The sequence below is a fragment of the Gallinula chloropus genome, assembly GCF_964237585.1.
Source record: "Gallinula chloropus genome assembly, chromosome: 1".
Taxonomy (NCBI): Eukaryota; Metazoa; Chordata; class Aves; order Gruiformes; family Rallidae; genus Gallinula; species Gallinula chloropus.
This window is the reverse complement of record NC_140085.1, coordinates 23,375,997-23,393,803: the sequence shown is the minus strand read 5'-3', so window position 1 is coordinate 23,393,803 and position 17,807 is coordinate 23,375,997. Positions and strand designations below refer to the sequence as shown.

Here is a 17,807-nt window from a genome sequence, read left to right as displayed (position 1 = left end):
TGAAGCACCTTTTCCCACGCTCGCTCTTCTCCAGTTAGCTTTTGCAACCTCAGGTTATCAAGGAGTAATCTGTGTGTCAATCTGAGAGGTTTAAGGAAACGCAGACCCTTGTTTCAAGCTGGCCAAGCCAGCAGCCTTACATTTCAGTGGTTAAGAAATACACTGAGAAACACCAAAGGAAAAGTTGGACTATGTGTACCAGTGTTGCTCAGCTACAGCACAGCTTGGGGGCTGAAGCCACACAGAAACAGCTGTAAAGCAGAGCTGGGCAGCGAATTAGGAATCAGGTTGCTAAAATTTTGGCTCTGCTTCACAAGTTAACAGAGTGTGAATACTGAAGCTCAGACTTCCATTGAGACACAACTTTTCAGGCTGTGTCCAGAGTGCTCTTTTCTATTTACATCCCATCTCCATATAGCTTCAAAAATCCCTAATAATTTAAAACTTCATAAAGCTCAACACAGTCCATACGAAATTCACCCTAAAACATTTATAGATGTGAAGGGTCATCTGTGTGGCTGGGTCTTAGTGGCAATATCAAACTGCAGAATATGAAACCTGGAGGAAATAGTTATATTAAGTTTTCATACAGGGTTTTAATCCCACCTGTGTGTAAAATAGTTCCTGTGATTTGGAATGAAAGCAGTTAAAACTGACAGTCTACAAGTTATACAGAAGGAGTTTCCTTTGCAACAGTAACGTGCCAATGTCACACAATGCACAACACCACTCTGGTGGTCTTCTATGACAAAGAAAAGTAAGTGCTTCCAATGGAAGACACACACACTTTGTAATTTGATCAAGCTGTTGCAATTACCACATCAGCTTCAGTGAAAGTATTTCACTGAATACTAAGACTTATTTAAGAACTGGCACTTGGGTTCCTTTCTCTCCCGTCACACACTAGTACACACACATTAATAGCATTAATTCTGTATTGACATGGGGCAGGACACCTCTTACTAAAAAGGGTATTTTCTCAGAATTTGGCTGGAAGAGGATCTAGGGGTTCAGACGCATCTTAGAAGACTTAACAAAATCATACTGCCTGTGCTATCATTTCAACACTGCAAATGAGAGCATAAAGTTTCCAACAGTAACTGGAGAACATACCCATTCTTAAATTTAGAAATCACCATCACAGGACCAAAGGACTCTTCCTGGGCAATATACATATGGTCTTCAACATCTGTGAATACAGTGGGTTCCATGAAGAAACCTAAACAGAGGACAGAGCATCATTTAAACATGGCAAAAACGCTTCATGGTTTGTATTGTCCAGGCCATCTCTTTTCCATACTTTGAAGTCAAAGATATCTTGAGACTTGACTTGACAGAAAATACTAATATTGATCTGAATGAAGTGTTAATGGAAATTCATGTGTGTAAGCACCAGTGAAACAGCAGAAAGCCGGTTAAAAGAATGGCCAATACTGATCAGAGCAGCAAGGTGTGCTCTCCCCTGCTGGGCCAGTAGGTCTCCAGGACACAGCCCAGGCAACTCCTCAGGAAAAGACCCAGCCCTCTGACAGATGGAAGACAAAGCTACAGCATGTCGCAAAGGCCACTGGTTCTTCAGTTACCCAGCAAGAAGATTAGCTGTATATCACAAGCAAGGATAAACATATGATGGGCACCAACATTGCTCAAGATTTGCTGAGGCTGAAGTAAAGAAAATTTTGAGGCAAAGGACCTCTTTATAGTACCCAGTTGTTTCTAAAGGGTGTAAGAACCTGTCCAAAAACTAGTTCATCATCGCCAGTCAAGAACTGTCCTGGACAGTCCAAGGACACCTCTGTCTTGGGGAGTGAGTGCATTTCAGTGTGAGCAGGTAAAACCAGCTTCAGTTTTTCTGTAACTCTCACCCCTTTCCACAAGGTTTCCCATTCAGCTTTGTTATACTGATTCCATTGAGCTACAAATCTCCAATTTCCTTTTATTGGGGATGCAATCATTATAGTCTCAAACTCTGACACAGATATTTCTCCTTCGTTAGTGATACAGAATACACGTCCATAAGGAAATGTTCCCTTCACATCCTCCCATTAAACTCAGTAAACATATTCTTTAGATAGCCAAAAAGGCTTCTAATAATGCCTTATGCAGACGCTGCCAGCAGTTTCCTTGGTCATTTTTAGTGGGTTGTTGATCTAAATGGATAGAGTTGAATTTATGGCTCTTGACAGTCCAAGGAAGTTGCATGAAAGCCCTCACAAACAAGAATCAATGAGCAAAAGATTCCCATATAGCCTAGATCTGATTGAATGTCATATGTTATGCCAGAGTTGCATGGCTTCTCTTAATATGAGACAAGAAAGCCCTGTACTCAGGTGTCATCTTAGTCTTACCTAAGATGTTACCACTGTTCCTATGACATTGCTGCTTCACAGAATGCAGCAGAGACAACCATGATGGCTTTTATTTGAAACATGAAAGACCCTAACACCTTTGAACAGTAGTTTACCTGGTCTACATACTTGTCTTCCTCCGTACACCAGAGTGGCTCCTTCTTTTACTCCAGTTTCACAATATTGCAGCAGCTTTTCCAAATGTGCTTTGTGATTTTGTGGACCGTGATCTGTAGATCTGTCAAGTGGGTCACCAATTTTCATCTTTTTTATTTCTTCCACCTATGAGTTACCCAATGAAAATGAAGTCACATAACATAGCAAATACTTGTTTGAGTGACCAGTGATTTGGGATGCTTCACTGTTGTTGCTATGATGTCGGCTCTAAGGATAGGCTGGATTCTTAGAAGGTGGCATGCTCTTCCCTTTCTAAAATGAGGCTTTGTATAGTGCCTTGTGTTTGGTATTTTTTGGTAACTCCTGAAAGTTTTTGATGCTGTTTCATGCATTCATTCCCTTCTGCTATTAAGAGAGGCATGTCAAATGTTAGCTTTTACAGTGGTAAATGAGTTACTGCAGTGATTTCCTGTTCTTGAGCTAGATAAATGACATTTTCAGTGGTACAGTGTGCTGACTATTGGACTTTTAATATTGACCTTTGTGTTATTTTATCTACACTTCCAATATGGTAGGTTTTGTTTTCTAAACTTCACTGCATCTTCAGTCACATTGACCTAAGTTCAGTACTTTTTTTTAATCTTACTTTCCTAGCCGAACATGAAATATTACTTAAGGGACAATAGCTACCTTGGTGTCACTTATCGGTGCATTACTGATTAAAACATCTCCTTTCAGTGGCTTCCTTTTAACCATGTAAAGAGGTTTCTCAGAAACGACATCGCCTGTCATAAGCAATAATGAGGATTCAAACAACTGAAAAGTAGAAGTGTCTATGAAACTAGTGGCTCCTTGTGCCATAGTGAAGTATCTCTTTAAACTTTTGTCCTTGAATATCTTACCACTTTTCTCACAAATTCATCATGGATTGATTCTTCCACAAACAGCCTGCCAGCTGCAATGCAGTTTTCACCTTTGTTGAAATACACTGCTCCCATACCCTGATTGGGGGGAAAAAAGGATAATATTTATATGGGTCCTTTTGTTCAGTCTCCCTTTCATTCTGTTCCCTTGGGTTTCATTTGTGACCCTCAGTGCATAATACCATATGTAAAGGGACATCATCAATGCAACAAGCAGACTAATCTTATAACTGGCAAATGGACTTCCATGGAGATGGATTGCTCTGGATGAACCCATTAGCACAGCTCTTTCCCTTTCCATCAGTGTTCCAAAGCAACACCTGCTCCAGCATCACAGAGAAGAGGGCTGGCAGCATGAATACTGCTTGTGTCGAAAGTCACGTGTAACTGGGTGCACAGCGCCTTACTCTGCAGAGAACCTCCTGTTTCAAGCGTGGGTTCAGACCCCATGCAGTTTGTTCCCTTTTATTTACCAAGAACTGATACCTGCAATGGTTTTCCCGGGGGGGGTCTGGGGGGGGGGGGGGTGCGGTAGGGAGCTGGGGGAAGGATGAACAGGGCAAGTAAAATTCATAAGAAGTAGTTATCTGGCAGCTGCAGAGACCTGGGGTCCTGGCATTAGTATGCACGGCAGGGGCCATGTGCTAGTGTCAAGCATGTGGCAAAAAAGTATTGTTTCACAATCATTTAAAGCCATCAATGCAGGTATAGCTCAGGCTAGCCTCTGTGTCACCCCCTCACTTCTACAGCTGAGAACGGTGGTAGGGCCAAGCAGTTTGAGCTTATCTTATTTTCCAGATATACTCCACTCCATGGTGCAGTCACTCAGACTCTTGTCCTGCCAAAAGGCATTCCAAAAATGGGGGAAGCATATGATGGTGCCTTCCTGCTAGCAGCACTTGCTTGTGCTGGTTTAGAGAATTCCCAGAATTAGCACTTTGGGTAAGTACAGAGTAGAAGACCTCCGTTTGCTTCTGAGTGAGCAAACTGCATCTGCTGCTGTTTTGATGGATCAGATTATCTGAGCAGGAAATAAACTTCCTCAATCCATTCTCTCTTTTGCACAACTTACTTATGAACTTTAAACCCACTATGACTGGTTGGAAAGGTGGCTTATGGTGACTGATGGTAAATTAACTCAATGGGAATAGGGAGTTCAGTATATCTTTTTAACTCGCTTCCAGGCTTTCATTTTTTAAGTGGTTTGGGCTTTTTTTTTGTATCAGATTTTGACAAATCAGTTTTAATGTATTAACTTAGCTAGTGAAAATACTTTCCAGCTATATTTCTTCACTGTTGTATTTCCTAATGTGTATTTCTTGTAGCACTGATCCCCACTGTTTTGGTGCAGCAAGGACAGATTAATTGTGCTGGCATAAAGAAACATCCCATAGGAAGAGACTCTGTTTGCTAACAGACTGCATAATTTTTCATGCAAGGTCTCCCTACTGCAGTTTTTCTCAAGTCAAGAAGAATATTGCAACACTGTGAGGATCTATCACAAAGGCTTTGACTGTATTTTACTTTGAAGTAACGTTACCATTTTCACGGCTCTGTCAAGTTCACAATCGCTGAATATGATCAGAGGTGATTTACCACCAAGTTCAAGAGAAACTTTCTTCAGATTAGTGGCTGCACTGTAAAAAATATAAATAATCATATGAAAACAACTTTTAAATAGCTTATTTCATTATTTTCTTTGAATCGTATCTAGTGAAAATGTATCAGCCTCTCTTTTCTCATAGTGACTTAGGGGAATTGTACATAAATGTAAAAATATTATATAGTTAATGCTTTTCCATTATTGCTACATGCACAGTATAGTTAATAAGATACTTCAGAACTAGATTAAGCAGTGTTTGTTTATAAACCTTTTGCTGAGAGTACCTTTTCATGATCTGTTTACCAGTTGGTGTCGAACCAGTGAATCCAACTTTGCGAACATCTGGATGTTCAGACAGGTGCTGTCCCACTAAGCCACCTATCAGGGTGAGGAAAACAGCTTAACTGGAAAGTACACAGGCAATTTTTACTACTCCAGCAGCAGCACTGTAACACAGAAAGAGCTAACAGTATGTCAATCACATACACTATCACATCAGTAATGATATTTGCAGCTTTATTCATGTGACTATGAAAAATGTCATATTAGCTTGGACAGTGTGTTAGTGTCTCTGGATTCCACCATCTCTCTGGGCTAAAGCACTTCCTTCCTAGCATTCCAGGGTAGGTAGAATAATCTCATTTGTAACAGGGTCTGCCCCATAGTTACGTTGTCCCTTTTCTTCTAGGGGGAAACTAGAAAACGGTGACATCACAAAACACGGTGTGGACCATGACTTTCCGATAGTAACCAGTACACATCTTACCAGTTAGCTCTGGGTGTCAGAGTCACATTTAAGCACTTCCAAATCATTATAAGATTAGGAGAAAACCTGAAGTTTACGATCAAGTGAAACACATTTCTCTGTACTACATTCTTTTTCAGATTGTTTACGTTACTTGTGTGAACTTGTCCAAGTCAGTGTAGGCTGATCTATTAGCTAGAGCCAGGGGACATACAGATTTTTCCAATTCTGCTTTGGAAACGTGTGCAATTTCTGTATGACATAGATGCAAACCTACTGCCTATAAAGATACATGCCCATATGTAATAGGTCTGCAAAAAGGTAAAATGCTGGTTCACCAGTTTTAGCATGACCTACTCTTCCCAAAAACATGTTTAGCTGAAGTTTTACCTGAACCAGGCAGAATATTTATAACACCCTTAGGAAATCCAGCTTTAGCTGAGAGTTCTGCAAACTTCAAGGAAGTCAAAGGTGTGACCTGGGTAGAAACATTTAGATTAGGTCTCCTATTTTAATTAAATGTGCAATGATATCTTTTACATTCAAACAAATTAGTTTTGATACAATATCCGTCTTCTTACAGTAAATGACAAATTAAGTGATGGCTTCTTGTGGAAAAGATTTCATTCTTGTAAATGAGAGTGGCATTGGAGCAGAACTGAAGACAATTTCCATCAAGGAAATTTGTATTATTACACGTGCACTTTAAAACATATGACATGGGCAACCTATGGGTGAAATATTCTAGACTGCCTGAATTATTTTGCCAACAAATACAGAAGACATCTGTACATCCCTTTTGGTTTTTACCTGAGCTGGCTTGAGAACGAGTGTGTTGCCTGCGGCCAAGCATGCTGCACTCTTCCATGCAAGCATCATCAGTGGGTAATTCCAGGGGATAACAATTGCACAGACACTTGAGATAGGGAAAAACAGGGAAAGATTGTGGTTTTGATGGCAGCTTCTGAATGGCTTTTCTGTTAAGGCTGTCACTAAGAAGGAAAAAGTGATACTCACCCTATTGGCTCTTTCTTGGTAAATGTTAGGTTATGGTTTGGCCGGGCCTGGCTAATTGGAATTGTAGCACCCTAAAAGACAGGGGAGACACCAACCTTGATTACTGTTTAATCAATGTATTACAAATATTTTTGTCATACAAGTCTGTTTTGGAAAGCCATAGGGTAAGCTTCAAAACCAGAAGCATTTTTGCTTCAGATAAAAGGGCAGGGATGCTTCTACAGTATGATTTCTTACTATGGATACTGTAGTCAGCTCCTGATTTTCAGCACAGATAACAAATATGTGAAAAAACATGAAGTAAGGGTTTGATGGGAAAAAAAAAAGCTGAATATTCTTGATTGTGGATCTTACAGGTACCTGAGGAAATGCTGTTGAACCTGTGCCATGTGCTGTGCTAGTCTTGGCATAGCAGTCATGGTCAGTATGTAACAAAGCACATGAGTCTCTGCACTTACCTGTGTGATGACCACAGCGACACTCTGCTACTTGAATAATCAAGAGCTGAGTAAGCATGGCTGTCCACTGTGACACCTCAACTGATTTCTTAGATACTTAAGAGCCCATATTCTTCAACTGGAAGTAGACTAGCTTTTTGCATTGCCAGGGAGATCTGTTTTAGGTGAAATTCTAATTTTGCTTTTGCTTTTTGATTCCTTGATTACTTTGGCCAAGATTTTTTTTTGGCACTGTCATAAAGAAAAATAGTGTAGAGAAGCACTGACAATGATCATTTCCTTGATATAGTCACTTGCCTGGATTTTGTCGCACCATCCAGCAAAGTATCTGAATGTTTGCACAGACATTCCAACATGGGTCTTCAAAGCTAAAGTGTAGACAGCTCCTGAGTCAATAGACTCTATTGTTGCTAACTCTTCTTGATGTTCTTCCATCAGGTCTGCAAGTCTTTAATAAAAACATTACAAATCCACATCAAAGAGAAGTGACATCTAACCACTGACAGCCTAAAATTATATTTGATATGGCAAAGAATCATAATTAAAATTGCATTTCCACTGAATTTGGAGGTGGGGCACTGGAGGCACTTCTCATTATTATCAGTAAAAGCTTGAACAATTGCCTGTTAAAGTCTGCAATTACCTTTGCATTGGCTATGGTAGACACTGGGCCAAGACATGAACAGTGAAAACTTACTGGATTGTTCAGTTATAGTTTTGTAAATAAAATAATAATTAGAAAATGTGTACTCTTTTTCTGATGTCCTACAAGGAGACAACTACAGAAAATCACACAGTACACTGAAAGCAAAACCACAATAACATAAGAAATGTCCAGGAATCAAAAGTACCAAGAAGGAATACTCAGAAACCTAGCTTAAGATTTGGGAATCCTAGCTTCATAATGCTGTTTTGTATTGTTTGAACTTGCATGGAAATACTTTAGTGTTAGATGCTGAGAAGGCACCTGGATGTCCAAAGACGCAGCTCCCACCCTGGAATGCAAATTGGATTTTATATGCCTTGGAACATTTGAAAATCTGTCTTATGTCTCACTAGGCCTCAGATTCTCCATTTGTGAGATTTGTGAGAAGCAACATGGGAACCACCACAGATCATATCACTTGTCTTAGAGTGGGTCTTTAGCCAGGTGAGAAGTATGTTGGGATATGATCCTGGAAAATCTGGCATCAGTTACAGTATATTTCAAGTTTGGTAGCAATGTGGCTGTATGTTTACTATGTGATGCACAGATGCAGGGAGGCTTAGCAAGGTCAAAAGTCTCTGCCTGCCTAACCTCGGCAAGGTTAGGCCTGCAAAACTTTTACACAGAAGGATTTGGACTTTACAAGGAAATGTTCAGTCCTTGTAAAAAAACATGTAGACTAAATTAAGACATCAAGTATTCAAAAGATGTTTTCCTCAAATTCTTTGTTTCCATTAATAAATAGTTTTTAAAAATGCTACCATTGAGAGGTTGCAAGATTTTCCTCTGCCAAAGAAAGGGCAGCCAGCTAAGAGCCAAGGCCGGTACACTTGAGTGAATCAGGGGATGAAAAGAAAGCTAGTCTGGTTCCTTTGACAGTGGGATTACTGTTATCCATCATATTCCAAAAATGTACTCAACAATTCATCAGAGGAACCAAACAATAAGCTTTAAGAAAGCAAAACAAACACGAGCTGCCTTTCACATACCTGTACATGAGTCGTCCTCTTTCCCGTGCGTTCATTCTTCCCCATTCACCATTTTCAAATGCCTCCTTTGCTGCTGCCACTGCCTTGTCAACATCAGCCAGTGAAGCAGAAGATACACTGGCTATTACCTGTCCAAAAGCAGCATCGTGTTAGCTCAGACTGAGGTGCCGGGATGCAAAGTGTTACTCCTTCCTCCTAAACTTATAGACAGGCAAATAGCTGATATCCTCAACTCCAGCAGCTGGCATGGGTGAGTGAGGCTGCAAAAAGGTCTGAAACAATTGAGGTGGCAGAATTTGGAGGCCACTGCAGGGACTCTGATTCCTAGATCTATCTTCTCTGCATCAAGTTGCATCATCCTACTTGATTTCACTCTCTCTTCAGAGATGTAAAATCAATGTGATACTACAAAAGTTGGAAGTGTTTATATGAGTTTTTACTGTGCAGCTCAACTGAAATGTAGAAACTGCAAAATGTACAGACTGGGAAGTAAACTGAAAATTCAAATTATTTCTAGGGGTTGTTGAATGGGTACTGTATGGTTTTGAAATAAGCAATATTCAGTTAGTGGTTTAGATTTTTAATAGGCAAGGAAAAAGGAATTGAAATAAATTGGTATTGATCATATTTAGAAATTACTCACTGATCCATCTGCCGGATTTATGGTGTCATAAGTTTTTCCATCATCGGCATTTATAAATTGCCCGTTTATGAAACACTGGTATGGCATATTCACAGTCATGTTGTTCACATTTTTTGAAACCTAAGAGTGAAATAAACATAAAATTAATTTATACGTTTAATAAGTCATATTTTAACGTAGTTTAACAAGCTTTTAACATCTATAGCCAACATCCAGCCACATTTTGCAATGCATATATGGCTGTTAACAGCAGACAAAACATTAAAATGGAATGGGAACCATACTCTTCCTGAACACCAGGGGCCATACTCTGAGACAGTTGACAAGATTTCTCTATTTCTTATCACTGAATCTCTGTGTTCAACCCAGTACTAAACCCTGGGTAAGGCTGGCCCTAGTGGACTTCAATCAAATGCATAATTTCCAAATTCAAGAAATCCTGACTTGCTTAATGGCTTAAAAAACACTCAATTCTCCTTTCATACAAAGTTCTTGAACAGACTCTTAGGAGAAAAATCTAGCACTGTTTGTCTCAGAAAAGCAGGTGTAGAACCATTCTGATGGAAGCATACTGGCAGGAGAGTGCAAGGGAGGTAGGAGTATTTGCCTGCATGTGATCTACTCTACTGTGTGTTCTTGATGTCCTGGTTTCTGGGACACTGTAAGTGACATAACATATATACTTCCATTCCAAAATGCAAATACATAAAAGCTGCAAAAAAAAAAAAAAAAAATCACAAAGAAGAGTTTATATGACCAAATACTTGTTTGCTTATCCTGCTGCATCAAGCAGTCCAATAAAGTGCACTGTCTACCCTCCCCACAAAACCAAGAAAGAATAACCAATAAAGGCAAAATAAAAGATCTTACATAGTCAATGACAAACTCTTCTTCTTTGTCTTCTCCTCTGAATTTTCTGACAGCCATTTGAATGAAGTCTGCAAACTTAGTGGCCATATACACATCTTCATTCTGTAGTTGAAGTCCACTATATTTCTGTTTGATCTCTTCTAGCAGTCTAAAGATTTTGACAAAAGAATAAGTTTAATTACAAATGAAAGAATTATTCAGATAATTGAGTCATTAGAAGGTCGAAAGGGGTCAAAACTGGGTCCGGTTTGCATGCATGGGAACATGTGTGTGGGTTTCTCTGACAACACTGGCACAGAAGTTGTACATTTTACTGAAGTATCTTCGTTTAATTAGGAGTGAGATGGAAAAGAAATGCCCTGGAACACTTTCAGGTAAGCTTTTGGAAATAAATGACAAATAGCATATATTGCTTGATAGAGCAGTACATGGGACTACTCTAACCAGCACATGGAGGACATTGATCTGAGTTCTTTGCTCAGCTTCCCAATCAGCCCCCTGGTCTTGTGATACCTGACACTTCATGCAGAGAGGTTTGACTATCACCATGCTCCCCCATGTGGCTGATGTTCCTGAAGTTAAGGAGAATTTTCCTTCAATAGAAAGAGCAGGATTGTATCTATATGTCCTAATTTGGGGAGCAGAACTGTACCACCTTTTCAAACGTAGGAAAGGGAATACTTAACAGTAAAAATATTTATTTATTAACAGAAAATACAGGGTTTGGATTTTTTTTGACACTACTTGATCGACTTTGATTTAAAAGTACCATGACAACTTTGTTTCCATTAACTCCATTGGCTTCAAAATTATATTTGAATATTTTTTACCTGACAACATGCATAGAGGATGCTCCAGATTTGAAGAAGTCTGTGGAATCTTCAATTACAGCAACATTGCTCAAAATTCCTTTCCATATAGCCTAACAATACATAAAAATAAAGGAGGTAATGATTAATCATTTAATTGAAAGAAGTATTTATCAAAACATATTTCCTATGGTATCTGTGCCTAAAATATGTATTATTTCAAAGAATTCTAAACCAGAAAATTATTTTAAGAGGTCTCAAACCATCCATAGAGCAGTCAATAAATTCTTCAGCATAATTAGGTTATAGAAAAAAAATATTTTGGCCATGATAATTTAACTTATTATCAAGAAACCTGAATGGTAGAATGCTAATTATTTTCAGACCCATTTTTTCAAGACCTTTATATTCCAAACAATAACTTCCCATTGCATTATGGAATGTGTTGTCAGCAGAGGCAAGGACAGCCTGGAGCACTTTGCTGGCATTTCTGGCACCAGGGCAGAGCTGAGAATGTGTGACACGGATATTTCTGCTAACATGAATAATGAAATAACTCTTAATGTAACATTGCAATGAATTATAATTAGGTTTCAGAGTCGGCAGGTAGTGTCATGAACTGAGGAGTTTATATTTCTTTTTGCTATTGTCTCAGTCAGCCAGTAGCTCCAGGCAACTTTTAGGTTGCTGGCAAGTAGGCTCAAGGTAATCTTGAAGCAGCGGTTTAAAATATTAGTGCATCAAGCTGCCTGACCTGTGCCAAAAGGTATTAACCCCGTAGCAGAATTATCCGAAGGGAAGATGTCTGTGATTCACTTGCTCTGGCACAGCACAAAACTTTAATGTGACATTCGCTGCAGAGGGACAGATTACATGGGAGGGTAGCACAGTGCCTCTCTGGCTGTGAGAGCTTTCAACTCCAGCTGTGCCTCCGCTGCACCCCACGGCCACTCAGCCCCCTGAGCGTGGCTGTGGCACAAGGGCGACAGCACATGTGGGTACAGGGAGAAAATTGTGGCTTCTTTCTTTCAGACTGATGTTCTAAGACTCCCTGGAGCTTGTCCAACAGGTCCACTTCAAGTACATCCTAGTGAGTAACACCAGAGTGGAGAAAGGATTTCAGAACTGTCTGTCAGTGTTGGAAACCTCAGCATTGTGAAGTGAAGATTAGTTTGTTTTTCTTCGCTCCAACCTTGATTGCTCCTAAATATTTACCATAAGTGACCCTCCAATCACTGTATTTGTATCACATTTTATCAAAAGCCAGTTGGCATGGCTAAATAAAAATACGTCTTGCCTATAATGAGAAGTATGTAAGACATTTTTTTCTGCAGCAATATCCTACTAAAGCTGGGTTTTTTAAAATTACCCTAATATCTTCTGCCATCTTTTTCTCCTCTTCTGTAAGCTCCAGGGAAGTTGCTTCGTCAGCAGTGAAGTATTTAGATGCAGGGATCATTTTTCCATTCTCAAACTGCAGATTTCTCACTAGTACCTGAAAAATGAGAAGATATGATTTTAAATTATGTGGGAGGCAATATATCCTTGTGTGAAGAGGTTTTAGTTCATATGGATATTGAAATAGTAAAATAAATGGCTTGCAGGAAAGCTGCTACAATGCAGGTAATTTAACACAGGGTACTCCTACCTGTCTGTCTAGATTCTTTCCTAGTATTACTACATTTTAATCCATTTTGGAAATTAATACAGTTTGCATGGGAAGCATGACATGAATGGTAGAAGACTGACAAACTCCAAGTGAATTACCTGCCTGTCATTAGCAGCTGGGTTTGCATAGCCTGACAATGCCACAGTACTTCCATTTCTTGCTAAAGTTATTCCATCTATGCTCATGTTTGCCACAGTGAGCACTTACCATCTTCCCATCGTTACCAAAGACGACCAGACCGCTCTTGGTTATGAGTCCAGGTTTTGATGCACCTTTTATCACCAGCTCTTGTCCAGTAGGCACTGAAGCATTAAGTAATGATGACCCGTAAAAAGTAACCATCTAAAAATAAATGGAATTAAAAGCACACAGATTCTAAACATGTTCTAAAATTCTAATAATTAAATGATATTGTTTTGAAGATTTACTATAAAATAAAAGTACCTACACAGGTAGGAAAATGTGTTACTCATCATTTCTGTATCTTTACAACCCAGGACATGTAAAAATTTGCACCTGCCTAAATCTGCAAAGCTGCTTAGCTGTAACAGCGTGCATGCTGCAACTAGCACAGAAAGGGAGGCAGCTTTTGTCAGAGCATGTCCAAAATGAGAGACTAGGAGAAGCCTGACTCTGGCTGATGGAATCCTGCTCCGCACCCAGGCTGACAACACTGAAAATTGCCTCTCTCTTGGGCTCTTGTTCCTTCAGGGCTCTCAAATCAGCCACAGTTTTATGATGCTTTTTGGAGCAGCCTACCAGCAAATGGGTAATAGCAAAGTAACAAAATCTGGATATTGTGGCCAGAAAAGAGAATGTGATTTATGCAAGTACAATGTGGGTCAAATGTACTTTTAATACATTGGAAGATAGAACTTGGTTTCAGCAAACAATCCAGGCACAAATCTCTTTAAAATAAAACTTTCTTTGTTATTTCTGCGGCTCACAGTATTTCATTTTGCTGTTATTACTGTGATGTTCCCCACTGTACAGCACAGGTTGCATTACACTGCAACACATGCCTACTTCCCAAAATGATTGGCACCGTATGGTTCTACACTTTTTACTTCTTGCTTTGTACTGGGCCCATTTTTTTCCCCTCAGATACTGCTCTCATCTTTTCTTCAATTAAATGTATCTACCATTAAAAAAGCCAAACAACCTAACTACTGCATTCAGTATGTTTGTTTAGGTGCCTGTTGTAGTTATATAGGAAACATATAGTCATCACGTGAGAGCTACACAGTGTAACTCTCCCTTGTGTTCACTTGTATGCAGACAAAAAGAAGGTATAGAAAAGATTAATGTTCTTCCAGTTTTCAGAGCATACCTGGCCATCTATTGTCGCCCACGCTCCAGGCACTTTATCATGCCCTCGAATCCAGTTGTGCAAAGCTGACGCAGGTTGGTCCCAGGAGATCTAGGAAATCAAGATGTGACAGCAAACTCTGTTCAGTTATAAATCAAGTAGTAATGTTTTCCTCTATAAGAATTATTATTTCTTAATAATTAATACAAATCTTATAATTGTAAGAACTAATACTTCTCCCTCCTTCTCTTTTGACCGTTCATTTCTTTAAGAACACAGAAAGGCTCTGGTTTAACAAAGAAAGATCAGTGATCTTTAGGTGGCTAATCAATCATCAAAGACCAGCTAAACTGGATACTCCAAGCACTTGTGTGTGCTACACAGCCCACATATTTTCATAGGCTCTTCTTCTCATGCTAATGTAATGAAAATAAAACTCTTGCTACTTATATTAATTAATAAAATTAATATAATTATTAACAAATTTAATAAGCACAATATAAATATAAATAAATGTAAGTCTGGGACATCACCTTCTGCTGAAAATGATCTCTTTATTGCTTGGATCCAAAGTTCTTTAATAAATCTACAAGCTTTCATTAAAATTCTTTCTAATAATTTATTAACCCTTTAAAAATTCCTTCACAAATGGAATCCCTATTATACATGGCAATTCCTGCAAGACTTTGTGGAAAAATGAAATAATGTTTTGTTAAGAACATCATGTATACTTCATATGTAACACCAGTGAAAATGTATTCCTTTACCTTTGCAGTACTCTGAGTATATGTACAAAAAGAATTAAAGAAAGTATCAGAATAGCTATTAAATAACAAAATTTAGGCATGCACCATCTTTCTTAGTTTAAGCACAAAGAACATTTAGCAGCAAGTTATAAGCCAATGAGAATAATTTTACATCAAGGAGATTAAGCTACTTTACTCGAAGGAAGTTCCTTATATATTAAAGGGATGAATAAAAATATCATTATGCAAAGCTATGTTTCTAAGGTAAGTCAGGAATTAAAATATGATTAAAAGCATCACCTGCAATATTTCAGGTGAAGAAGACATTTACCATGGGCAAGTGACTGAAATTGTTGGAATAAGGTTTTTTTGGGGTTTTGTTTGGTTTTTTTTAAACTTTTGCACGCGTCTAGAAAAGGAAAAGAAAGTATTACAGGAAGCATTCACTATCTTTTTTTGGTGGTCTTCCCAACCACAAAGATCCAGCTAATGCAGTGGAGGTGTTTAATTAGTATAATTCTTACATGTGTGTTTAATTTTTTTTTCTCTCTAGATTGTTTACATGACCTTTTTTTTTCCCCTGGTGCCAACAAGAAAGGTGCCAACCCTTGCTTTTCCTACCATCAAATCTATTTCTGGTAGAGTTTCGTATGACCTGTTGGTAAACAAGTAGAGTCCTCTTCATCCAATGGTGTATTTAAAGTATGGTAACATAGTAAGAATCTACTGAAGGTGCAGTGGCCATATCAAGTTGTGTGAAGATGTTCCCAAGTAGGACATCAAGTTTCTAAATATATGTGAGCGCTGAATGGAAATAGGAACTTAAAGTTCCCCTTACATGTATTCTTGGAGTTATCCCAGGAAGAAGAGGCAGGGAAACTGAGTTAAAACTCATGCTAATGTGGTATCACTGCTATTGTAATCTGCTTTAATAGCGACATCTTCAGTGATATGCACAAACCAGTGTTATTAACACTACCTCTGCATTTTCCTTTTTCTGGATCCCTTCATATGTTGCCCCTTCTTCAGACTGAGGTATACGAGGGGCCTTGCCATCAGCAATTAGATGCACAGCTTCCACCTAAGTGGGAAAAAAATCAGATTTAATGTTAACTTGGTTTAACTTTTTTTCATCAGCCATACTTTCAAATGACAGCAAAAGACTTTCTGCCCCAAGGGAAACTGGTTTATTTATAAAACCTAGGAGCTCCAAAACCTAGAGGGCCAGTGCTGCACCAGTTAACATACATACATATATGTTTTAACCTTTTTGACAAAGAAATAGCCTCAGAAATTTAATAGGAGTACCAACCACAGAGCAGCTATCTAAATCCTGCAGGACCAGAATGCGGCTCTGTGTGACTGCATTCAAATCTCTCCTTTTCTTTCTGCAAAAATCTATTTCTCTGCATTTAAGTGGAGGGAGAAAAAGATTCACTAATGATCCACACAGAGTATTTTTAATGTATTTTCTTTTCTTCATTTTAAAACAAAACAAAAAAGGACAAGCACACACTATCCAAAGCCAATCCACCAGGGCTCTGAATTTAAAACGCCTCACCCCTAACTTCCTGTTCTCTCTGAGCCTGTAAAAAATTTCACCTTGTAAAAAATACAAGAAATCTGTGTAAAGAGCTATGTTTCAGAGAAATCTGTCTTCTTGCTTTCTGTGGAAACAGGATATGCTCTGACTGCTGTCAGCAGCACGTATTCTGAGGTCGCGTCCTCAGCTGTCGTGAAACAGCAAAGCTTCGCTGAAGTCTAGGAATCGGCTGAGCACCACCAGCTCTGTCTTTCCAAATATATGCATCTTGCCTATATTTCCTTTACTTTCAAACTCCAGGAGATGCTTTTCTTTTCCTCTTCAAATGCTGGTATTTAGTACAGCTAAACATACCATAGCTTTTATTCCTTCTGGGAAGAGAAACCGGTTATATAGGTCGTCCACAGTATCATTTTGGCCAACATCACATTCTCGCTGCAGAAGTATCGGTCCAGTGTCCAAACCATCATCAGCCCAAAAAATAGTAAATCCTGCTTTCTTATCTCCTTGAATTAAAGTCCTGGACATAAAAAAAAAAACAAACCCAACTGTAAAAATCAACCCCCCAAACAACTTACAGTGAATACAGACAGTATGAAAGCAGTGAGGGTTACCAACACATTTGTTACACATTAGTTTGCTTTAGGTAGACAGAAAAGAAAATCCCAGGGGTCTTTAATCCTAGTTGCACTGCTCATTTCATAGTCAGAAACGCAGGTTCAATACTGTTGATGTTGGTTTTCCACCGAGTGACATTAGAAATGGTGCAACTGAATCCTGGGTGTCTATCAAATGGTTCATTGTGAAAATTATTTTTAAGGTATTATTAGTGGTAAGACACAGAGGAAAAGATGTGCAATATTCATGGCATAATTTAAAAGACAGAAGCATCCAGACAGCATATTATTTGAATATTTCACAGTTTATTGTAATTAGCTAAGCCTCTCAACTTATTTGTAGGTTAGCAAGGGCAGTACAGTTGTCCCACAGCTGCAAAAGAGCTAACCTCAGACTGGAAAATGCACTGCTTAAGGAAAAGTTATTAAGGGAATGTATATCCAGCCAGATTCTCAGCTGCTGTGAATGAACATAGCACTGCTTACAATAGACATATGCCAATTCACATCAGCTCAGGATCTGCCTCTGAAACTGAAGGGAACTTCAGACACTTGTACTTCTATATTCTTCTCCCATCATGTGGAAGCTGTACTATACATTTGACCATTTTTCTTAGCTTTTTCTGAAGCATTTCTAGCTCACTTATCTCCTAACTGAGATGCAGGCAGTATTTGAGATCCCTCCGTGGTGTTTT

The 17,807-nt window shown here is 38.9% G+C and overlaps 1 protein-coding gene across 1 annotated transcript in view; it reads right to left on the bottom strand.

The window, feature by feature from the left end:
- Positions 1–17,807, bottom strand: part of ALDH1L2 (aldehyde dehydrogenase 1 family member L2) — a gene marked incomplete at its 5' end in the record, with an annotated part of 31,019 nt that overhangs the window by 4,159 nt on the left and 9,053 nt on the right. The window contains 18 exon segments of the mRNA XM_084264401.1: positions 1,114–1,219; positions 2,465–2,630; positions 3,368–3,466; positions 4,929–5,025; positions 5,276–5,369; positions 6,127–6,214; positions 6,547–6,652; positions 6,754–6,824; positions 7,509–7,659; positions 8,907–9,034; positions 9,550–9,669; positions 10,420–10,567; positions 11,250–11,341; positions 12,598–12,723; positions 13,105–13,239; positions 14,228–14,317; positions 15,932–16,033; positions 16,850–17,015. Of these exon segments, the coding sequence (XP_084120527.1) occupies positions 1,114–1,219; positions 2,465–2,630; positions 3,368–3,466; positions 4,929–5,025; positions 5,276–5,369; positions 6,127–6,214; positions 6,547–6,652; positions 6,754–6,824; positions 7,509–7,659; positions 8,907–9,034; positions 9,550–9,669; positions 10,420–10,567; positions 11,250–11,341; positions 12,598–12,723; positions 13,105–13,239; positions 14,228–14,317; positions 15,932–16,033; positions 16,850–17,015 (2,085 nt within the window).